The 24,626-nt window shown below is 46.0% G+C and overlaps 1 protein-coding gene across 1 annotated transcript; it reads right to left on the reverse strand.

Moving 5' to 3' along the window:
- Positions 1 to 347: 347 nt before the first annotated feature.
- GLB1L2 (galactosidase beta 1 like 2) lies at positions 348 to 20,055 on the reverse strand. Its single transcript, XM_014941574.1, has 18 exons — positions 19,814 to 20,055; positions 19,158 to 19,226; positions 18,754 to 18,849; positions 17,263 to 17,371; positions 16,836 to 16,928; positions 13,955 to 14,036; positions 10,646 to 10,710; positions 9,409 to 9,493; positions 7,697 to 7,834; positions 6,994 to 7,074; positions 6,666 to 6,772; positions 6,142 to 6,288; positions 5,879 to 5,950; positions 5,184 to 5,262; positions 4,130 to 4,217; positions 2,492 to 2,606; positions 1,543 to 1,659; positions 348 to 1,073 (listed from the first exon to the last, which is right to left on the reverse strand). Exons 1-18 carry the CDS (start codon positions 20,038 to 20,040, stop codon positions 987 to 989), a joined length of 1,857 nt encoding a protein of 618 aa, XP_014797060.1. The 5' UTR covers positions 20,041 to 20,055; the 3' UTR covers positions 348 to 986.
- Positions 20,056 to 24,626: the final 4,571 nt, after the last annotated feature.

Genomic DNA, 24,626 nt, shown 5'->3' on the forward strand with positions numbered 1-24,626 from the left:
GCCGAGCTGGTGAGTTAAAAAAAAAAATCTTATATTTTCCTAAGTTCTATGTTTCTGTTTTGAGGGGCAAGAAAAAAGAAAACAGGACCCAAGACCCCAACATTTCACTGCAGGTTGAGTTAGAAAGTACAGATGTGCTCTCCCGTTTGCAACTATGTGCAACCCCTTTGCTTCTTCCCCAACCACAACCTGAACCCTGCTCATTTCACAAGGGGAGATTTCATCTTTAGGTGCTGCACGGTGAAAGCAGGGGCAGAGGGATGACTGGAAGAGTCCTTTCTCCTGGGAGGTTCTCATTCCTGCCTGGCCTGAAACAGAAAGATCTATTTGATAGAGGACAAAACACATTTCACTTTTTAAAACTTCTTTTTTTCCTTTTTGAGAGAGAGACAACCTCTGTAGTAAAACGGCTTGGAAAAAAAACCTCCAATTAAAGTCATTTGACAACCAACTCGGCTTCCAACACGTGAACAAGTAATGGCCTCTCTGCAGAGCAAGTTGCTAAATTCTGCCTGGAGGCACAACAAAATGGTTTTCCCCACCTGGTTACTCACATGTTCACCAACTATTTTCTCCCTATCTAATTATAAAAACGAGGAGGCCAGTAATAACACATTTTGAAAGTCACTGGAGAGCTGAGCTCAGCGTTCAGTTCAGATGGCTTCAGTTCTTTCTCTCTCTCTGTCTCTCCTGCCTCCAGCAACTTTTTACTCCCCCACATTCCCCAGACGGTTCATAACATCACGTGCAGCCAGCTAAGCTGTGGGTCCTCAGCTGTGCAGGGAGATGAGCTTCTGCATCCATCTATGAAACAACGGACTCTGGTTCCTTCGGGGCCCGTTCCCTCTTCCGAACTTACTGCCGAAGAGCAAATCCTTTGCCTGGCTCTAGTGGAAAATAACGTGCCCAAGGGCCTGGGCCATGGCGTCCCCAGACATGCAACCAGGAATGTTCAAGATGAACCAAACATGGGAAAGAAGCTCTCATCAGTCCACGTACTGGGTCCTTCCTAAATAAGGTATGTCGACGGATTGTATTATGCGTCCCGCAGTGCGTTCTTCAAAAATAACGATCTGCAGGAGAGAGAGAGAGAGACAGAAAGTTCCTTCACACAAAGGCTGAGTTACTTTAAATACGTTTAGGGAGGACAAGGCGTACGATCACAGCAGGGGAAGGAAGCACCATTTACAGAGATCAATCAATATGAGTCTGAACAGTAACTGTGATTCTTCTTCAGCATCACATGATGCAGAAAATGAACCAGCACCCATTCAGGTTTGCCTTGATTTTGAACTCGACGCAGTGCTTTGAAGTTTAGCTGCCATCCTCATCAGGCCTTAATGGTCGTCAGAGCCATCATCAGCTTTAGAGCAGCTAAATTTTCAGAGATCTTAGGAGATAGCAGTCTCCTCCCTCTCTATTGCACTGGTTTGCAGCTAGAGAAAGGTAATTAATATACTGTCTAGCTCTTTGGGAGACGACTCAGAGCAGGATCTTTGATAATACAAACAAGCAAAGAGAAATCCCACCAAAGCTTCTCACCTCATTGCTCCCTTTCCATAACCAGGGGCCAGGAAGGTACAGTGTTTCCTGAGGTCCAATTTTCCAGTAGCGGCCCAGGTTCTGACCATTGACAAACACAACTCCTTTTTCCCAGCCCTAAAATGAGGACAGCAGAGGGAATTACTGATGCAGCTGTATTGTCTCGTTAGCATCCCCACGGGAAACTACGGCTGCTTTCACACTCGCCTTCTTTCTGGCCACTTTCTGCAGGTTTTCTGCTTGCTTGCCCCGTGCAACTCCCTGAAGCCATGAACATTTAAGTAAGCCCCGTTGAACAGGAGTTATCCTTAATGTACTAATGAAAAGGATAAAGCTTTCAAAAATGTGCAATTCATGATTTCATGCTTGTACCGGAAACTTCATCCTTCTGAACAGACATATCTTTGTTTCTTCCCAAGCACAGAATATTTCTCCTCACCTATTTCCCAGATGGCAGAAATACTGTCTTGCCACTGACCAGCATAATTTACAACAAAGCATAAATGGCAAAGTGGGCAGTACAGTCAGGATTGGCATGACCCTTGGCTCTAAGGGACTGAAACAGGAGGAGAAGTTTAGTAATACTTAATATCTCATCTTAAGTTCTATGCAAGAGCTGCAAATCTTCCCCAGAAGGAAGAGGTGAACACATGAACACTAACTCTCATGCCATGCCTACAAAGAAGTGACTCTTTCCACGTGACGTGGAGGAGGGAGGGATAAAACTAGTGCCTCCTTTCTTTTTTGAGCTCATTACTCCTCGGCAACTAGAAAAGAAATAGCATTTGTATGTCAATAAAGAAGACTAACTGTTCATTAGGGGGGTCAGTATTGCCCTTTTTTTTCTCATCAGGACCACCACAGACTGAACAAGTTTCTCTCTAACCAGCTGTTTAAAAATATGCATCAAGAATAAATAGGGGGAAAAAAAAGAAAAAAAAGGACTTACCTGTAGCTTCAAGAAAGTGTCCTGTGGCTGATGCTCTATCCACAGCCTTCCACGAAAAAAAGCTGGACCGACAAAGTAATCCGGGACCGCGCTCCATCCCGCGGTGTGCCGCAAGCTGCAAGAGAGAGACCCAGCAGAGGTCACAGGAAGCACGTCCCAGTCTTCATTACCCTACACTTGTTACTTGAGAGGGCAACTTCTGGTCCAAGAAGAGGATATATGGGGCTATCCCCATCTCCAACACTTCAGCAGCCAACACGAAGCAGAGATTTTTACGTTGCTGTGAAGCGCCCACCCAACTTCAGATATGACAGTGCCAGAGTGCAAGCTTTCAAGGCTTTCAGTGCCCAGGCTAAAGAGAAGCCTGCAGAATTGATAGGATTCAAACCAGACATCCCTATCCCTGTCCCTGTTCCTGTGGAGGAACATGAACACATCCCTGCCAAGTTTGCAGTAACTGGGGACAACCTGGTATCATTGGGAACAAGGGACAAACACAAGATAAAATAAGGAGTGTAGAAGTCCCACAGAAACCTTCAGCTTCAGAACGTGTTCCTTCCGACCTTCCTAACTGCATCTCCTGGATTCAGGGAAGTTATTGATCCAGTGCAGCTTGACTGCTACTAAATTATTCAACTAAAAGCCTACGACAATTCCTTTCCCGATGCCATGCGCTCTGTCCTCCCACGCAGCCACTGTAAGCTGATTGCCTTTCATTGCTACTGATCAATTGCCAGTAAGGGATTGTAGCCTTGACTAATCTTGCTTTTGTTTGGGCCTGGCAGTTCCCTTGCTTTAATGTTCCTTACTGGAAATATTCTTCTAAAACCCTGCAGTCAAAGGTTCCGTGAGTTTCCCCGTCAATAATAATCCTTCAAGCCCCCCAGCCCCTGTTAAAATTGTCATTAGAAATTTCAAAATATAGACTTTTTTTTAAATTTTAAAAGCCATTTCAATTTAACTGAGAGTTTAACTCTCTCTCTCTCCTTCCTACGTAAAATGTGGGAGCTGTGATATCTTGGGGGATGCAACACAACTGAAAATAGACTCTCTGGATCGTGGCCAGAGTCCACAGGGCATTTGTTGCCTTAAAACGTTTGCTAAGTTTTTCTACATCTACCAACAGAGGCTCCTTGACTTACCCCGGCTGCATTTCTTTTTCAGCCTTTCTTGAATTAAAGCAAAATAACTTCAAACAGAGGAAGCCATCTGGACTTGTTAATGTACTATTAGTAGTTTCCTAGAATTACTCCGTCCCTTGCGAGTTTGAATTACTAAATATATCAGCCATATTGCTGATTTCAAGAAGAAAGGCACAAACTTCTCCAACGCGTGGGTGTGCTGGGACCTACCCCTTTGGGTAAGGCACGCTTTTACCTACTCAATCGAACAGGCTGGGAGGAAGCCTTTAAATCCTCCACCCCTAAATAATGGTATCAATAAAGTGCCAGCATTTTCTGCACGATTTTGGGCAAAGGTATCAGCAAGAAACTTCTCTGTGCAAAAATCCAGCTACCTGCTTTCACCTCGTGTTGCCTTTCTGATACATTTAACTGCCACCCATTAGATTTCGTACTACTGGTAAAAGTTTCAAATGAGGAAGGAAAAAAAAAAAACCAACTTTTAAATCCCACAAACCTTTTCATGAAGCCAGGTTTCATCTCCAAACTGTAAATCTTGAAGTTCCTCAAGGGGGCTTTATTCAAGAAGATGTCACCAATTAAGCCTGCAAGAGCAATGTGGGTAATGAAGAGTTGAAAAACAGCTAAAGCTGATAGATTTTTCCTATTTGGATGCGAGGAACAGCAGGAGATGGAAAGCAGCCACGTTCTGCAGTGGAATTAGGGTCCATATGGTCCCATTGCTCATCCAGATAGAGTGGGGAACATTACTAGACTTTGGCCTCTCTGCTCTCTCCTTTGCTTCAACTCCCCAGCGCCGTTAAACACCCTCCAAGCAGAAAACATTGCTGGCACACGCAGCAGATGGGGTTTTGTTGTTATTGTTGGTTTTTCAGTTAGCTGTCCGTGCACAGTTTTTTTTTCAAAGCAGTAGATCAGTTACTTCCCTAGCAAAATATAACATGGACAAGCGCTGATGTCCACTGCTGATCCAGTGCTTTTCATCCAAAGCTCTTAAGACACCTTAATAAGTAATTTAACTTTAGCACTCCCTGGGTAGATAAAGTTATTCTCCGTGTAGCAGGCAAAGCCCGGCTCCTAATCCAGCCTCCTAATTACAGGCCTGCAGTTGAGGCTGCCCAAGCAGCGCAGAGGCTTTATGCACCTCTTCTGCAGCAAAATAAAATCACTACATTCATGTGCCTAACTCCATTAGTCAATTTTGTATAGTTTTTGCATACAGTTCCCCAATAAAATAGAATCCTGGCATTTCGACCTCCTTCAGGTCCACAATTGCGTGTGACAGACTCGAACATTTCAGTAAATTCTGCTCAACAGGATGCAGTTCATTCCTCCTGATAGTGTGTGACATTTTAAATGTTGGGATCCTTCTGATATCAAACCCCCAGAGGAAAACACGGATTAAAAAAAGGTTATTTTCCTTCTCTCCCTGTGAAGTAACATGCTTAACGAGCAAGAGAGAGGGTACCCAAACATCACCGAGCAGAGTGAGATTCACTGATGGCCTTGGGTTTAGTTGTACCCCTGTAAAATCAGAAGCCTTAACTTACCTTTCCTCTGTTCATTCAATGCCAGGCCGTAATTGACGCGACCGCGGTTCTCTACCAAGAGTCTTAACTGCCTGAATCCCTGTAGAAAGGAAAAAAAAAAGGAAGAGCATCAGCTGGACCAGTGCATGGCATGTGCTGCATCAGCCGTAATCCTGGCTAACAGAGGTCAGTACAGGTGCTTAAAATGGGAGGTGGCACCTATTTCCAGCTTCTCCCAGGGTAAGGGCCACTCTCAGAGCTAAATAGAGACATTCCCCCCTCATTCCATTTGAGACCTGAAAGGTGCAAAAGCCCCCAAACCCCCTTAAAACCTGCTTTGTGCTGAGGAAGATGAAGCCTACAAGGATTTAACCAGCGCAAACCAGGTACCGGTACTCAAAGTCTCCAGTTTGTGGGTGTGGAAGGAAGGCTGTTTATTTTGTGCAGCAAGGACTACACTGACTTGCATTTTCCCTTTGGAAAAACATTCAAAAAATCACTTCTCAATCACAAATAGTAACTTGGCAGTGAAATCACGCTGTATTTCACTAGTGAAATAGTATCTAATTAGGGTACTAATAATTCCCTGCGTCAGGCTACAGTACCAGCTAGTTAAATGGATTAAGTGGGAGGTGCCTTCTTAAGAGCTACGTCTCTTCAGCAGCCTTAGTCCCATTATCCCTGCACTATTGTGGGAGCAATCCCCAATCAGTCACCTGTCCTTCAGGAAGGGAGAGCTCCACTGTGTTGTAGTCCAGCTCGCCGACGTACATGGTGTTGACAAATACCTGCAGAACAGGGCACAAGGAAGAGAGCAATTTCTCATCAATTTTACTATAATCGTGTGTTACTGGTGGTGTATTTGGGGAGGAAATTGTCTCTACTTGAAACTAGAACTAACTCAGTGTCCATAACTGTGCCAAGACCGAAGCATTGACATCTGGCAGGAGTTAGTGACAGTTGTCCTCTGCTCCTTTACCTGGGCTCGGTCCCGGACGTGGTCCCTTGAATGCAGATGTCCACCACCAAATATGACAGTCTCGTAGAGCACATATCCATAGGACTGCCCGCTGCTGTCATTTAGATGCAGGTTCTCCATGTTAATGGGAAGCTCTGACTTAATGGGCTGCAAAGGAGAAACAAAATTAATGATGGAAGTGGCCTCTCCTAATTGACAGGCCACATCGAGGCAATTCATTTAAGATAGGTGTTCCACTCTGCCACAGGCTAGTTTTCCCTCTAAGAGGTCTCTTCCACCCTATGCCTCTATGGAAGCTACAGCAACGAAGACAAAATACCAGAAAAGGGAGCCAAGGACTTGCAAGACTGGAACTCCAGGAGAACAGGAGTAAAAAAGGTGAGATAAAAGATTTGCCTCCTTTGCATATCCCTGACAAAACATTCCCCAACCTCATGGGATAACGAGCCAGTGCATTAATCGCCTTTTCCACCTCCGAGGTGATGCCTTTTAGTACTGAAATACATGAAAATTGGTAGTACTACCTGTAAAAGAGATGGTAACACATCCCAGAGAGAGATATATTGATGCAACAGGATTGCACCATATGATGCCTTGCTTTCAATCATGGGAGGGAGAGGAAGAGGCTGCCCTGCGATGCAAAAAGAAAGAGAAAGATGGAGCAACTATTCCAGATGCAAAATTCCAACACAGATTTAAGCCCCCTCCGGGCCTCCCGTGGTCCTCCCTCCCATCTTCTGAAAAAAGCACCCAGCCAGAGTCTCAGGGCTCCAGCAGAAGCGCCAGTTTAAACAAGTCTCTGATTTAACACCGTAGGCGGAGCAGTATTTTGGTTCTTGGGATTTTAATTACCAATGATCATGCTGAAGAGCTGTCGGAGCTTGAAAAATTTGGATGTGTAGTCTCCAGCCTCTGTCAGCACAGCATCGTAATCTGAAAAAAGAAGCACATATGTTTTAAAAAGCATACAGCAGCTCTGGGACAGCCTTCATGTACACTGTCATCAAAGAAGTACAAGCCCAAGACACAATTTTCTTGGCACTGCCTGGATTATGGAAACCTGTACACTTTTATCTGTGTGAATGTAGCCAGACAAGCTTAATTTGGAGAAGAGCCACTCACATGCTTCTAGAGATCTAATTTGCACTTACCCAGAATTTCACGCAGGATAAAGTCAACAATTAACAATTTTAACAAAGGGCTGTTGGGATGAAAAGAGCTTACAGTACAATTTGACTTGGTAAAATTAAAAACCAGAACTATTATCTTGGATCACCATCTTTCTCTAGAAACAAGAGCCAGCATGGAGGTAACACAAAGCAAAACCATCAGCTGCGACTTCTATTCCCAGTTCAGAATGAGGGGAGCCTCCACGTCCTGGAATGGGTCTAGAAATAGGAAACACCAACTGAAGCCCCCTTTTAGACAGGCTTCTGAGCTGTGTTCCAACTCGTCTCTCCACAACACAGTGCTTGGACTGATTGTTTCTCAATGCTTCAACGGTAAAGAGCCCAAAGGGTAAGTCTGAGCTGCTCCCTCACAACAGAAAACTCACCATAACTGGTGACGTCCGACTTGTACTCATCAGCCTCCAACGCACCGTTCATGAAGCCAAAGTTGGTGCCTCCATGAAACATGTAGAGGTTGATGGACGCTCCCGATTTGAGGATGTTCGCGACGGTATTCACCATTTCTGCAAAAAGGAAGGGCAGTTGCCAGGAAGGGCACTGAGCAGGGAGCTTGGCCAACGTTCTCCCAGTCATTCAAAGCAGACACACACGGTCTGGTCCTCGTCAGGCAGCCACGCTGCGCGGTTACAGCCACTCCTCTTGTGATCTGAATGTTGCCCTCGGGAGCTGCACGATTACAGCCATTCCTCTTGTGATCTGAATGTTGCCCTCGGGAAGAGCAGCACGTCTACTGACACTACATTCAAATACACCTTCCTACAGGTGAAAAAGGGTAAAGCTCATGTATTTCACAGAATCACAGAATCTTCATGGTTGGAAGGGACCTTTGAGATCAAGGACTACTCAATCGGACTCCTAAACTCAACACACCAATGACCCAATTACCAAGGCAATTGCAGGAGGATGAGGGAGTCATTAAAATAGTCTTATATAGCTCTGTTTTCACTGTATTTTAGGTGCCCTGGAGGTTCTGGGGTTGTTGGGGTTTTTTTAGTACTAGTCTTCCTTCTTAATGAGCTTTTAAACTAGAAAAAAAAATATTATACTTTCAGAAGGTGCTATACTTGCAAGTGGCTTACATTCACCACATTCCCACAAAAGGTAAAATGATCCTCTCTTAATGAGGAGTGTTTAATCGCTAGACAAATAATGTCATTACAATGGAAGTTTCACAAAACTCATGACATTTTACAAAATACAAATAAAGTCGTCACAGGATTGAGATGATCTCAGGAGGTGAAAGGAATGATTTAAATCACTGGGCTGCATTTTTAAAATCAACATAGCGTTGCAGGACACGTTGTTAGGACACATTGACACTAATATCTTAAGATGTTTGGCTCTCTGCACACCCCATAGAGTCCCTCTTCAAGGAATAAAAGGCCAATACTTTTTTTTTTTTTAAAAAGAGCTGCTGTTTACTAATGCTACTAAAGCAAATCCAAGGCATGGCAACATATTTTTTTTAAAAAAGAGCTGCTGTTTACTAACGCTAGCTACTAAAGCAAATCCAAGGCATGGCAACATGACCCCCTGGCTGAGAGATTATTCACTGACAAACACTCACACAAAGCAAAAATCACAGCAGGACAGAAAACGTGAAAAAGTTGTGTGTCGTTTTTCCGTGCCCATTTGCCAAGCAACGGAATCATAGAATTGTCTGGGTTGGAAGGGACCTTTAAGGTCATCTAGTCCAACCATCAACCTAACTCTGGTACAAACCATCATTAAACCATGTCTCTAAGCACCATGTCAACCCGTCTTTTGAACACCTCCAGGGATGGTGCCTCAACCACTTCCCTGGGCAGCCCATTCCAAGGCTTGATAACCCTTCCGGTGTAAAAATTTTTCCTAATATCCATTCTGAACTTCTACTGGTGCAATTTGAAGCCATTTCTTCTTGCCCCACCGCCTGTTGCTTGGGAGAAGAGACTGACCCCCCTGGCTACACCCTCCTTTCAGGGAGTTGGAGAGAGCGAGAAGGTCTCCCCTCAGCCTCCTTTTCTCCAAGCACTTGGCCTTGTTGAACCTCAGAATAAACCCCTCCTTGTGCACAAGAACAGTATCTGGTGCTCACCGTCCGCATCAAAGACATAGTGAGGGCCTCCCCAGTTATCAAACCATCCCGTCCAGTACTCCATCACCATCTTGGGCTGATCTTTCTGCATGAAAACAAAACCAGAGTTAAAAACGGAGACCGAGCAGTCTTGCTCTCATTCCTGTTTTCCAGAGAAGCATTGTTCGAATGCACACGTGGTTTAAAAGAGCATTTTATTCTCAAGTCAGCACTAAAAAAGGCAGCTCAGGGGCTCTGAACCAGTGAGGAATGAGATGCTGTGGGCCAGCAACACCCAGAACAGGCAAGCAAAGCCGAGAAGTACTCCGCTAGGCACAGAGCAAACACCATGGCACACAACCAGGTGATGCCACACGGTTCTGGATATCGTGGTTTGGTAGAGCTGTAGCAAAAAAAAACCAAACCAAAACAAACCAACTGTCACTGTTTAGCTTCTGCTAGAAATACACATTTATAAGTGTCTGCTTATCAGCCACGCCGCTGCCAGCTGAGAGTTTGCAGGTGCGCCGCAGCCAGCGCTTGCCAAGGTAGGAACAGCAGACCTTAGCAGCTTAATGCCTTTTTAATGCTGCATATGGTGTTGGCAGCAAAGAATTAGCCTTTGCAGGAATTAGGTCTTCATTAAAAAGGCTCTGCGCGCAGAGCGATTGCTTCCCGTTCCTCACTGTGTGCCAGCTCCCTCAGCTCCTGCAGAATTCCACCCGGACACGACGATGTGTCCTCAGCCCAGCTGGTGCTCCCTCCTCCTGGTATTTATTTCTGGTCAAGGCAGTTTTGCCCTTTATTTGTCGCGGACTTTATCTGATGCCACATGAAATGGCCGAGGTAAGGGGCATTAAAGAAACTTGTGTTTCATTAGGAGAGGACAACCACAGGTGCCTGTAATGATCTCATGGTTCCAGGTTCAGACCAGCTCTCGGAAACAGGGTTAATCAATCCATCCCCAGTAAATTAGTCAAAGGAGGAGTTTTATCACCCTCTGGGATAAGAGACCGTACAAGGAAAAGATCACATAGCTTCATAATCCTTACAAACATGAATGACAGGCTTCCTATCTTGTAATTAGTAAGTGTGGCAAAGGAGGAGCTGCTTTTGTTGGGCCATATTACATTTATGTATTCAGTTGGTTTCAAATGAAAAACCCAACAACATATAAACCCAAAGCAGAACCATCAGTGCTTCATTTCTAACGCTGCACTGGAAAATCAGAGGTGAACAAAGCTTTTCTGCATCTTACCTGCACCGTGTCCAGATATTTCAGTAGCCCAGGTTCCAGTTTCTGAAAGTTCACAGTGGCCAGCGCTATTGAGAAAAGAAGAAGTTTATATTAGTTTAGACACGTGCAAAATGCCTTGGGGACTGTCTCCTTAGGCATCAGCCCAGCGCAAGCTCAGGGGGACCTGGAACATCTGAACCACCAATACAACCTCCTCGGAAATTTCCCATCAAAGTCTTCACGTGGTATGGAGAATCTAACTGGACCGCAGCACACAGTGGAATATTTGCAGGCCATCTTTTTAGCTCTAATGTTCAGAGATACTAGAAAGAGAGAGCATCAGAGCAGCTCACGGGGTGTCACAAGCTTTAATTAGAGGCTGTAAAGCACTTGGAGATCCTCAGATAAAAAGCACCACATAAAGGCAAACTTATTATCAGAAAGTTGTATCTGGATGCCACACTGATCTCCCAGGCTCGAGCTGCGGGAATCACTACCCAGGCAATATCTTAGCGCTTGTCATGTCTGTGGGGGTGGGTGAGAGAAACCACAGGACGAGTGAAGCAGACAGAAACTGTAATTGGAAGACTTATCTGTGGTTCTGCCCCGTGCAGCGTGGGGGAACCGGGCAACCAGTTTGTGTGCAACTGCTGGTACAGTGAAAGTCCCTGCGTGATCTTCAGAGATCCGTCTGCAGGAGCTGATGCGTGAGAAGGCACTAATCTGGTACTAGTGTCCCAGCCCCTGCTACACATTTGAATCATTTTTGTACTTTTACACCATTTTTTTTTTTGTGACCCTCGGTCACACCGATGATATTTCTCCCAAGAAACTTCGACAATGCAGGAGCAACGATACCATTCTGTATTAAAAACTGACTTCTCACAAGAGAGCTGGTATCAAATCCAGCCCAGTTGTGTCAGACAGAGCACTTCAAACAGAATATTTAGAGAAGCAAAAGCTTGCTTCTCACTATTTATACCTTGATTTTAATAGGCTGGCCTATGTAGTGTGCTGAGCTGAAGAATTTGGCACAGGCAAAGATGGTGAGGGAAAAAAAATAAAACTTTTAGCACTGATGTAATACATTAGTTGGCAATCCTGAAGGCAAACATGCCCAATTCTGCTCCTCGTTAACAGCACGGCATTGAACACGGTGTAAAATTGTGCAGAACCAGTGCCCAAAGCCTCATTCCTCCTGTCCACGGCAGGCAGTTTTCACACGCGCACAAGTTCCCACCGTGGGGCTTCAGCCATGGCTGGGAGGGAAACTGGAGATTTTATTGGCAGGCAGTTTTCACATGCACACAAGTTCCCATGGCTGGGAGGGAAACTGGAGATTTTATTTTGTCAGATTAGAGATTGGGATTCTTGCCTCTGTGCCCATGAAGGGAGGAGAACTGCAGGAGCTAGCACAGGCACTCTGAGACCCACCGAGGCTTTTTCCCTACACCACAGGACACGCCACCGCGAGCGTGAAGGGACCCACAGTAACAAAAGCTTTCCTCATCCCCTGAAAATGTGCAGCCTCGGGTCCTTCTACAACAGTGTTCTCTGCTGAGCACCAGACTGACGGCTCCTGGCAAAAACAGGAACCTACAAATGCTTCTGGGAAAGAAATCGTTAAGCCCCTGATGAACAGAAAGAACAAAATGATCGAATCGCTGCATTTTCACCTCCAGTATGGAGTCTTCTCTCTTATTTTCTTAGGCATTTCTACAGTGGATTTTGTTCTCTCTCCTTCTGCGCTTTCATAACCCCCTTTCTGCTACAACTGCTTCGAGCCCTAGTTATTCCACGCCTCTGACTGCTCGGCATGTTGACTCTAACGAGCAGATTGTTATGACATCTAAAAGGCAAATTGGTATCAAAGAGCTCTCCGCGCGCAACACGCCGGAAAAGACAACTCCAAACAAGAAGGAGCTCCGAGGCAGCAAACATTGCCACCCAATGTGGTGAGGGATTTCCACACCAGCCCTTCTGCGTGTCAGCTCCACGGCAGGGAGAGAGTGACTCTACGTGGTCAAGGCTGGAAACTGCTGCACACCAAAAAATACAACTGAGAAAACCAGTAAATGAAGGCCCACGGACTTCAGAGTTATTGAATTTGTCCCTCTTATACTGCCATATAAAAACAAGAGGAAGACAAAAAAAAGGGAGGCTAAATACTCCATGCCTGAGATTAGAAAATTAACATTATTTACGACTGAGCGATGACAGAAGCACTCCAAGGCTTGCCCCCTGCAAACACTTCATTCAGGGAAGCAATTACTACTCAGGCAGGCAACCGTCAGAGCCACGGGAGAGAGCAGAGGCCAAGTACACCGTAAATCTCAGCTGAACTGGGTCTGGAAATCTGAAAAATCAATATCACACTATGCCCCAAACAGTCAGCTCTAGGGCACAGTGGAACTCAAACCAGCTGTACCTCCATTTCCTCCCAGGGAAAAGCAGGAGGGGTGCTACGCAGCATTTTTAAACACTTAACAGAATGACATTTTTTAAAAGGGAAAAGGAAAATGGACATCCTTTTGTGTTATGCACATCTGACACCCTCCTTCCAGCCGGACAGGGTGCTGGGCCACCTCGTCCAAACTACTTTTGCCAAGAAAGATTGGACCAAATGATCCCTGAGGTCCCTTCCAACCTGGTAATTCTATGACTTTTTACCCCAGAGCAAGCTCGATGAGAGGACAGGGCTGCCCCATAAACCACTGCTAAACTTAACAGCACGGCAGACTTCAGAATCTAGGTTTTGAGGGACTTTTTTTTCTCTTTTCAATTGCAAAGCAGGTATCTTACGAATAAGTTATTACTATTAGTGATTGCTGAGGTACTTCTGTAATATATATTCAAATGTAGCAATAAGAAGTAGCATTTTCAGCCTCTTAATCTGGTGGAAATATCAAGAAACGTTAGGTGTTGCTATCTCTTGCCCAACCTCATGGGAAGTACAGACGCCCAATAAAGACAGGAGGCAGCCAGGTGCGTAGTCTGCACAGGCTTAATGTCCTTGAAAGCAGACAGGCTGCCTCCCCATAGAGGAATCCTGCTACCACTCTGAAAAAAAAACCCAAAAACCACTTTAAACCTTTCTGGGAAGGGACCGGGTTTGTTCTGGGTGTACTCCATCCAGTAAGGGGGTCCCTTCTCTGTGGCTGAAGCTCCACAATCCGAATACAGTTCATGAGTGCAGTTTAGTGAATGAAACCTACTGCTCGTGTTCAAAGGCACCATTTTCTTCATTTTCTCATTCAAAGGCATCACATTCTTTGCCTTTTTCATCAGACAAAGAACTCAGCCTTACCTTGCTCTCCTGCCAGCACATACCTCCTTCCACTAAGCCAAACGAGAGCCCGTTCTTGTTGTCAGAGGTCATTAACAGTTCTACAATCCCTCTGTTTAACAGGGCCTAAATTAAAAAAGAGGAAAAGCCATTGTGTTAATAGCCCCAGCTTAGTATTTGTCAGGATATTAAAACATTAAAGTACATTATCACCTTCTCTGGGGATAGCTTGGTAAGAAATATTATTCCTGTGATATCTCCCACTCCTCCTGAATCTTCCCTGCCTACTTTTTCCAGCTTAAAGACAACAGAAAAATCTTATTTTGTTTTAGAAAGCTGGATCGGTTTCTCACTGATGCATCAAGCTTCAAGATTTTATCCCCTCATTCTTCTGGCATCAGTTTAATAAACAGCATCCAAAGAAGGTTTGAGGTGGAAGAAGAAAAAGAACAGCAGCTCGCCCTTCCTGACGGTCTAACACTGGAAGCTGAAAGGAGGAAATCCCTGGTTTGCCGGTGAATGGACCCACAGGACAGCTCAGGTACATATGTTCTTAAATAGTCAAGTCTAAACAAATTTACTGGCTCTTCAATACCATGGCAGCGTATGGAATAGCACTCTAAGGATTTTAAAATGCACATGCATACACAAGGTTCTTCCTGTTAGGATTCTTCTATTATATTTGTTTTTTTTATAGAACAGTGGTTGATGTTTGAAGGAGAGATTAGGAAATCCTAGTTACAAATTAACCCCTCTCCGCTCTACCTGCATGGGAAGTCACTCCTTCAGCTTCAAGGAGCTTTGAAAACAAGCCTCCAGTCTCTTAATTCTAAATTACTAACTCTAAAATGGTGATAAAGACACATCAGCTCGTACAGGAGCTACCCACATCGTGGGCACCAACTAGTTAATGCCTGCTGGGTGTTTAAATAACCCTTGGCATATCGCACATGCCTACACACAGAGAGCACATCACACAGGCTACGTTAGAGAAACATTACAACACAGAATTTAAAGACAAACCCAATTCACATTTAAGACAACCTGGTTAATTTATCGCTTTCTCATCACTAAATCAATACCTGGACAGATGCTGGTACCTGACAAAATTCAGCTACTGAGGAAACGGGAATTTCTAACATATTTTATTAAGGTAATTCTTGGAGCACTGACTTAATACTAAATTTCTTCCCCTCCGAGTGGAAAATGGAGAAACAGCAGAGAGCTGCCAGGCATTGAGATGCGTTACAGGGTTTCAGGGTGCAGCAGAGAAACCAGGAATAGAAACAGCAGCTGAGGCAGCCCCAGGTGTGGGCTCCACTAATCCCAGCCCATGTCTGGGGAGGGAGGTGTCAACACACCCTTTCGTGGCCTAGGCCTTTTGGAAGAGTGAGATAAAAGACCGGGATTTCAGGTTTTGTGCGAGTTATGGAGGGTTTTTAATGGGTACATAAATTCCAGGAAGATTGCAACACTGACATAGATGCTAGATATGAATTAATCACCTTGCCACATTCAAAGCTCAAAGCCCAAACCAGGAGCTCCACCTCACGTTAGATCCCACTCCAACCAAAAAAGGAAGCCCTGCAAATCCTGCTTTCCCACATTTTCGTCTCTAACCACTATAATATACTTCCTCAGATGTAAGTTGCACACAATTACCAGAACATGACGAAACAGCATGGCAAAAATACACCCACAGACCTGGCAAGGAAACATTATCTGTTCTGACAAGCCTGTGAAACATCACAAGCTCTTTCATGGCTGAGATATGGAACAGCAAGCACTGAGTCTGCACGCTCTTCAGATACAAGAGTCTCCATGGCCCATTCCTTAATGGCTCTGGAAGCCATTTGCTTATATGTTTGCCACTGGCGGGACATGGGGAGAGGAACTACGTGGATCTAACAGGCAATTTTGACATTATCAGTTCAGATTGGCAATTAATTCTTTAACTTTTTCATACATACACTTCATAAGCAACATTAAATCACTCTGCAAGATGGAGTCAGTGCAGGAGCAGGCACCACTCTAAGCAGATTAAGGCTCCTGCCACGCGATTTATTTGAAGAGGAGTCTCTCAATACCTTGAGCAATAGGACAGCCTGAGCCAGAGCTAACCTCGGGGTGCTCAGGGCAAAGCTGGGGTACCCAAAGGGCTTTAGAAGGATCTGATAATGCTTTGGAGAATTTGTATAGAGAAATAAAATTCACAGCACGTACATGCCACTGGCTGGGGAACCTCTCTCACGTGCAGCAACACTTTTAAGCATCCAGTGAGCAGAAATTAAACAACAAACCTTGTAAGACATAGTGCAGATCCCATTAACTTGCGATTGTTGGGGCAATTGGGGGGCAAAGGAGGAGGTCAGACTCATGTCTGACCCACCAGGAGAACCCGGCCTCCTTGGGCACTGGCCAACTCTTTATCACCCAGTTCAGAGGCAGGAGCCAGGGCACAGTCCGGTCTCCGTTTGACAAGGGTAAGGGAGGCATTAAACAAACTAACCTGGTGCTGAGCCTCAGATTACACAAGTTTAGGAGGGTGCTGGTGGCTTGTCCACATAAACCTGCCTCCCAGGAAAGGCAACAGAGACAAAGAGAAACCTCTCTCTAATGTCATCCAAGAGAAGCAGAACAGGACCAGCAGGAGGGAGCTTCTTCAAGACCAGCTATTACAGATACTCCCCCATTTCCCTAACACCCTCTTCTCTGGAAGACATAAGAACACAGGCTTTTTGGGATTGAGAGGGTCATATACCATCTCTTCCCTTCCAGGATGAAACATCAAGGGAAATACAGCTGGATTATGCACAGACGCTTTCAAGGTTTTCTGAAGCCATGCTCAAAAGTTACTCGAAGAAAATGCTCTAAGGAAGGTGGAGAGAGATCCACCACAGAAACAAGTCAATGTGGCGACATTACCATTTTCACATAGGTCATGTAGTGTGGGTCTTTGGCGTAGGAACCGTATTCGTTCTCCACTTGGACTGCAATGATGGGACCTCCTTTCTTGTACTGTTGGGGACAAAAGGGAGAAGAAGTTGTTCACCGTGATTTCTAATCAGAGTGACCCAAATCACATTGTTCACTGTGATTTCTAATCAGAGTGACCCAAATCACAGTGGCACTGGCTTGCAGGAGAGATACAAGACGGATTTAGCTCATCCTCCCAAAGTCTACACATAATCAAATGGCCAGATCTGGGGAGCTGGCGCAGGCAACTACTGGCCCATACTGGTTCCTAAAACAAAGCTGGTAGATTTGTTAACGTGTCCACCACACACAACTCACACTCATCTGTGCAGACAGTTCCCACTTGTGGACAGAGAGAGTAACAGATAGGACTTGCCTGGAGAGGGACGACAATAGGCATTAGATGATCAAAATAGGCATCCACAGCTTCTGTGAAGCCCTTGTACGTCGTCCTCAGCTGCATCTCTGGGTCTTTCAGTAGCCAACTGTGAGAAAAGCAGCAAAGAGAATGATCTGTTGGAGCCTCCTGTCTAGAGAGGGTACCAGAGGTAACACCACCTACCAATTATCAGGTCACATTTGGGCAGGAATCATTGTTTTTCTGTGTCACTTGGCCAAGACTGCAGTGCAGGGACGGACAGCATCGTGAGCCAGCGAATGACACGCTTTTACACAAGTCCAGACTGCAATTGCCAAACTGCTCCCCTTCTTTTTGTTGTGTATTTCGGGCCTAAGTTCATTTCATTTAATTTCCCAGTAAGATTTCAAAGTCTAAAACCACTCTAAAGGTTACTCTGGAATCCCTGCATCCCCAAGGGCACTCTACAACCGACTGCTCCCTCATAAAACCCCAATCATTGCTCAAAACAGAGCTTCCAGTAATTGTTCCCATGGTTTCTACTGCTGATTTACAAGACTTAGTTCCTTGGTTTGGGGTTAACACAGAAAAGAGCAATTTGTTTAAGAGCAGAACAATGTGGTGCTAGAACAATTTAAGCAGAGTGAGCTTGTACCTTCCTTGTCTCTGCAAAAGGAGGCATTAATTCATAGTGCTTCCAGAGGTCTGAAAGACTCATCTCCTGTATGCTACATGGTGGCCTTACAAAATCAGTGCCTCTTTATCTCTAAAATGAGAATAATCCCTGATACACCTTCACAGCACCTGAACTCTCCAATGCCAAAGGCAGGGCGTTCAGAAAAAATGACAAGATTAAAAGAAATAACTCCCAAATTTTGTCAGGCGTCTCCACTGAGGTTTATGCTCTGCGAAGGAGAGGAAAACAAGTGGTGTGTAACCTGGCACTGGTTCCACTGGGATCTAGCAACCAGGCAAGGCTCAATCCTGAGATATTCAACTCGGCTCTCAAAGCCTCTTACCAGCAAGCTGTGTGCTTCAGGAGAAAATACAACAGGAGGCTGGAAAAGTTATGGGTCTTTATTACTGCCAGCCACATAATACATATGTTCTACTAGGACTTTTAAAATGGACCTGAGATGAAGCAAATTCTTACATCAAGCTGTAAATACCACTATTCATATTATACTCAACAGCTATAGAAGATGGGTTTCCCCAATTGCATCTTCTTGCTATAACCATTATGCCATAACCCAATTATTATTCTAAAGAATAACCACTCCAAAAAAAAAAAAAAAATCATGTTTCAGGCTTATTATCTCTACTGCTTAGGAGAGTTCAGTAACATAATGGGTCTTCACCTGCTTTGGGGACACAGAAAATAAATATCCCCATCGAACAGCCAGCCATTCTGTATCTTTGAAGGAGGCTCAACTGTATGATGAGGGGGTTTGGGTTTTTTTTTTCCACAGTCCCAAATGTTTGCCTCGACTGAAGTATTTCCACACTTACCTGGGCAGGCCACCAAGGTCCCACTCAGAGCAGATATAAGGTCCAGGACGCAGAATCACCCACAGTCCATTTTTAGCTGCCAGTGAAAGGAAGGCCCTAGAGATGCAGACAGGGCAATTACTGTCTGACTGCAGAACCCCTGCTCCACGCACTCCTAATACACCAATCAACATGAAATTTAGGGACGAGAACCAGAAGAGAATTGCTTAATGAAGCCACTATACTGGATTGGTAAGAAACCTGTAATTTCCCAGGACTGCAGAAAGCAGGGGAAGGAATGAGAGTCTCCACAAGGTATCGACTTGGCTTCAGAAGCTGGAAATCACACCTTCACCCAGAACCGACACGCTCCCCCTCCCCTCCAGAGAGGCATATTCAATAATACAGCTGTCTGTACCACATACTCTAGATCCAGGTTTCGACTGAAGTCAAACTTCCCTCTTTCTTGTTCGTGAAGGTTCCACGGGACGTACCTGGAATGCAGAGAGAGGGCAGAGGAGGTGAAGGGCTGAAAAGGGTACCGTATTCGTCAAGCACAGAGACAAAACTATACACTCCCTTCATTAGTCAGTAACAGACCCAGAGATTGCCGCGTGGACACATTAGAAGTGTCTATTTACGTGTTATTTGTGTCTTTGTTTCATTTTTCTGACAAGTCCTCACTTTCTTAGACTCCCTCCCCTGCACTCTGCAATACCTGAGTTTCCCGAGCCCATCAAACATGGTCTCTCTCTAGGTATATCTTGCATTCTCCAAACCAGAGCAGTTTCTCAATCAGAGCCATGCTGAATGGCCGTGTCAGAGCCTTCCTCATCAGGCCAGCGGGAAGAAGGCAACTTCCCAGTGCATCCGACAGATCTGTCCCAGTCGGTATTTAAGGATACTGCAGCACGTGACAGTCACAGAACACCCGAGTCCCCACCACCCTTTTCTGCATCTTTTCCCAGAAAGGCACTGTTGTGGCTCACTGGAACTGACAACAAAGTCCCACCAACGACTATGGAAGAGGGAAGAGGCTGAAAGGTAGGTGTGACAGAGCCCAGGGAGCGCAGACACTTACGTCGTGAGGGTGTTTAAGCCACAAGCTTTCATCTTAAGCATGCGGTCCTCCCAGTACTCCCTGGGGACTCGGAAATAGTGCATTGAGCCTCCAAATATGCGGAAAGGCATCCCTTCCAGCAGGAACTGGGAGTTTTCTGTCTGCAGGCCCAGGGTCCTCCCCCATAACCGCAGAGGGATCAGCTCACTCCAGTTAAACCTAGAAGAGAAAGAGAGACACATGAGCATCCTGTCTCTAGTAAAGAAACCTGTGCCCCTACGAGAAGCTCCTCGTTTCACCCTACCTGGCAGGATCAGCTCCAACCTTCCTACTTCTTAAATAAACCATGCTCTTTGTCATATAGAGCATATAGATTTTTCAGAGGATGATAAAACAGATGGAAGAACTGCCCAAGGTGTGTTTTTAATATTCATTTCACTAGTAGCCTCCATCCTGAATGCTCCCTACAACTGAAACATAGCACAGCTCAGGCACAGACCAAGAAACTAACTTGCTGAAGATCCAAGGTGGGGAAGCTTTGTCTCACAATACTGGCACACACTTTCATAAATTATGAAATTTTAGGTCTCCCTGTTTCGCAGTAGGATGACACAGGCTGGCTGAATGTCTACCCTGCATGTCTTGTGGTCTCTGATGCCTTCTAACTCAGCGGACAGAAAAAATAAACAACTCTCACCTGTTCACTGTGAACGGAGAACCTTCTTCTTAATTTAAAGAAAACTCCTGGACGACACTCATCCCGCAGGAAAGATGAGGTCTGCTGTCACCCCAAACTTACCTCTGCCTGCATTGCTCCTTAGATTAATCCCTTCATATGTTATTTGCCAACAGAACCGGAGCAAAGGAGATAGCAGGTTCCAAAGTGCTCACCAGCTTCAATATTCATGTCCTCACAGCTCAGTTCCTACATGCAAGAAACTACTTCCTAAAGCCCTACGTGGCTCCCCAGTTCGTTTTGGCTGAACCAAGAATATATTTTATCAACTAGTGCAGACCCAAAGCAGTTACTCTGCCTCCATCAGGCCACCCCACTGCCACAGCTCTGAATACACAAAGACTCAGACAATAGCTGCTTGTTCCTCTGAGACGTTATCCCAGCCAGATGCGAGGGGTGAATTCCCCGCTCAGGAAAGCAAGAGTGACCCACACATTTGAGAGAAACGTCGCAAAGAGGGAAAAAACCTAAGCCTCAGGTCTAAGCCTGTTTTCTAGACTACGTGTAGAGCAGGATTTAGCAGAGGGTGAGGACTTCTTGGAACTCGTGGCTTGCAGGGATGGCTATGCAGGAGCCTGCTGGGGTTTGAGGAGACTACAAGGGAACTAAATCTAAGACTTGCAGGACACTGCACGGGCTGGCTGACAAGCCCAGAGGGTACCTGTAGAGCACAGCATTCTCACAGGGCTCTGAAACAACCGGCAGCAGGCAGGGGTAATACCTGGAAAAGGAAGCCCAGATTAGATCTTCGCTGCCTTCAACGAGCGCTCGTGTGCGTTTGTCGTCAAACCATTTACAAAAATAGTGCTGAGCGAGGAGAGAGTAACGTATCCCATTCCGAAGGCGGTGCGGTAATAGCAGAGCTTTTATGAAAGCTCAAAGGAGGAGAAATAAGCACAAAAACACCTAACTGCCATATTTAAAGGGCGGCTGCCTAAATAGGACCAGGATCAAAAATGCTCATCTTTGTCCCACAGGAAACTTAGGTACAGCCAGAGAATGATGACGTGAGGCAGAAGCATTGCTCCCAAGGAATTCCTACGAATTTTACCAGCAGGGGAGGTGGTTTTCGATCCACATGCAAGATGTACTTCTTTTGCATATCACATCCCAACACAGCACCTGTATCTGCTCCTATTGCTTGATGTCAAGCCTGAGACGGAAAGCTCAAAGGGGTATGGAGATGCAAAACTCCAATTTTTAAAGACTGGGTTGGAAAACACCAAAGTTTCCAACCTGTTTCTGAGCTAGATAAAGCCCTAAATCACCCCTGCACACACCAGTACTGCTAACTGGTGTCAGAAGGGTGGCTGGCCTCAGGAAGCATGCGCAGCCAGATAAAAATAAACAAATCACTTAAGCTCCTCGTCTTAATCCTGGGCATAACTTAGTTGGCAAGTTTCTACCCAGCTTCCTACCTCAGAACTCCCGGGCTCCAGTGGTTTTTCTCACCCAGAAGGACTGGTAGGAAGCTCCCAGGCTCCCAATATTTTCAACATATTATGCTGGATATCCTGAAACCCACATCTCTCGCTAGGATCTGTTCAAGGGACTTCTCAAAAAAAAAAAAACCCACTTCTGTGACTCAGCAGAGCTTCGGCCTGTTACCCTGAGCTGGATTTCCACAGCTCAAAGCCCACAAGGGTTCCATGCTTCCTCTCGAGAGCGATGTATAGCTCTCAGCAGATTTCTTCTTCACTTCTACGATACCAGCAAGAGTTGCAAGGAATCTTTTTCTGTCCTTTTGCTAAAGGTTAGTGGCCTACTTTGTCCCTCTGTGGCCATTTCTTCCTTGCTTCAGGGATGTCTCTTTTTTTCTTTTGAAAAAATAAAAATAAAAAAAAAAGAGGCATCAGACTGTCAAGTTCACCCAGAACAGAAGCTTCTAAAATGGGTTAGATAAGTTAGTCCTTAATGAAACGATCTGTCTTGGCAAGATATAAGTTGAAGTGCAGAATGCTCCAAGGGGAATAGGAAAGTTGGAGTTAAACTCTTAAAACAGAGAGCCACGCTAAGGCATTCATCCCCGTAAACCAAAAACCTAGCTCAAGTCCTCTCTGCCTGAGATAAGAGGTGTAGCTTTGGTATCGGTCTCCCACATACACAGAAGAATTGGGGGAAAAAGCTAATGGGAAAGAAAAAGGAAGTCAAACCAGGGGAGGAGGCATGCAGACCATCAGCTCCCTTCACCAATACTAAAGGACGCGCTTCAGAGGACAAGGGACTTGAGAGTTAATCCCCAAACCCTACTTAGACCTGTCTGGGAGGGCTTTGCTGTTTATTCTGGGCTTCCTGTGCCCAGAGAAAAGTGAAAGCTTTGAGTGGCCTGTCTTGCAGCCAGCGAGGTCCTGCATGGGTCAGAGAAGCCCCAGGTGCACGTTCAGCAGGGCTGGGACAAACCCCACTGCCATGTGGGGAACAGTTTGTTCTCAGGTGACCCCCAACCAGTGAGAAAAACACTGGGTGCCAAGGGATAGGGAGCTTTGTAGACACCTTCTCACAGGAGACAGACTCCTATGCTTTTACCACGTATCGGTTTGCAATAATCCTCTGCTAAGAACCTATGTGGCACCAACCCAGGAGCAGCTATAAGAGAACTCTGCTTCTAATTAAGCCAAGATCAATCAAGGCTTTTCTATAGCTTTGAGGATCAAGTAACTTCCTACTATGAATTTAAGAAGCCATTACAAAATACCCAAGTTATCAAAAGGATCTGAGGGGTAATAAATAACTGCATCTTTCCCCTTGCCTGAACATTATCTCCAGGGATGGAAGAGCGGCTGCCACTCGGTGTGGAGAAGAGACACGCTCCTCTGGGGAAAGAGCATCATCCCCCAAATGAACGTGACCTAAACCACCCGGGACTTAAGCTCAGAGCCTTGAAGAACTTCTGGTAACCTACGGAGGAAGGACTATAGGCCCGGAGTGTACGGATGGGACGGGAAGAAGATGGTTTGGGAAGAGGGAGGTGGACACCACCACCTGCTGCAGCCCTGGGTACCACCGACAGTGCGGGGAGGTGGAGGGGAGAGATCCAGGCTGGAAAACAAGGCTCTGGCTCCGGAGATGGATTGATTTTTGCCTCATCCAGCAGAGCCGCGATGATGTCAAAGCCTCAGCCAGAGCCAAGGTCGGCAAAGGGAGAGAGAGAGCATCAGCCCGGGGCAGGAACCCCATTCACGGCTCTCCCCGGACCCGGTACTTTCTGCCGTACAAGCCAGAAGTTAGGGATATTTGGGTATATCACCCAAAACGTTTAATTTCAAGCTTTTTCAATCCCTTCTGCACAGGGCGACTCTCCGGTCCTTCCCGCGCTCGGGGAGCAGCGCTCCTTCCCAGGGAAGAGAAGGCGCTTGGATTGCATCCCCCCTTAATTAATTGCCCGGGCGGCGAGAGGGAAGCGCAAAGTTAATTAGCCTTTTTATTTCCCCCTCCCATTCGCTCCCATTGCCCCTTCCAGCGCAGCCGCTCTCCGCACCAAACGCCGGTGAGGGCGGCTGGCAACCCACCCAAACCCCCCCCCCCCCCCCCCCCTAATTGATTTGTTTCCCTCCCGACCCCCGCCGCCGCCTCCCATTGGCCGCCGCCCGCGAGGCTCGCTGAGGTGAAAGCCCGCCCCCCCTCAGGCCGCCTCCCTCAGGCCGCCGCCTCCCCTCTCCCCCGGGGCGGCTGTGGGGCACCTAAGGGCCTGTCACCTCCCTGCTCCGCGGGGAAAAGGAGCTGTTTCATTTGAAGAAGCTGAGAGACACCGGTAACTAATAAACAAAACCTCAGAAGCTGAACGTTTTTGCAACCCCCCCGCTTCAAAAAGAGCCTCTGATTAAAGCCCTGAAATCCCACAGAAGGGAATTACCACAACTTAATCACAGAATCACAGAATCTTCTAGGTTGGAAGGGACCTTAAAGATCATCTTGTCCAACCGTCAACCTCACTGACAAAAATAGACACCTACACAACAAACAAGAAGCATCACCATCACTAAACCATACCTCCCAGCACTGCATCAACCTGTCTTTTGAACACCTCCAGGGATGGTGCCTCAACCACCTCCCTGGGCAGCCCATTCCAATGCCGATTAACCCTTTCAGTGAAAAAAT

This window comes from Calidris pugnax, unplaced genomic scaffold, assembly GCF_001431845.1.
Source record: "Calidris pugnax isolate Ruff unplaced genomic scaffold, ASM143184v1 scaffold97, whole genome shotgun sequence".
Lineage (NCBI taxonomy): Eukaryota > Metazoa > Chordata > Aves > Charadriiformes > Scolopacidae > Calidris > Calidris pugnax.

Bases quoted from the DNA above. Each gene is read 5' to 3' on its own strand.
- GLB1L2 (XM_014941574.1), bottom strand. From the start codon at position 20,040: ATGCTCATGTGTCTCTCTTTCTCTTCTAGGTTTAACTGGAGTGAGCTG. The intron at 7,075-7,696 runs GTGAGTTTTCTG...TTCTTTTTTCAG, and splicing joins GTCGGACGTCACCAGTTATG to ATTACGATGCTGTGCTGACA. The intron at 5,951-6,141 runs GTAAAGGAGCAG...CCTGTTCTGCAG, and splicing joins ACGTCCGGGACCGAGCCCAG to GTATTTGTCAACACCATGTA.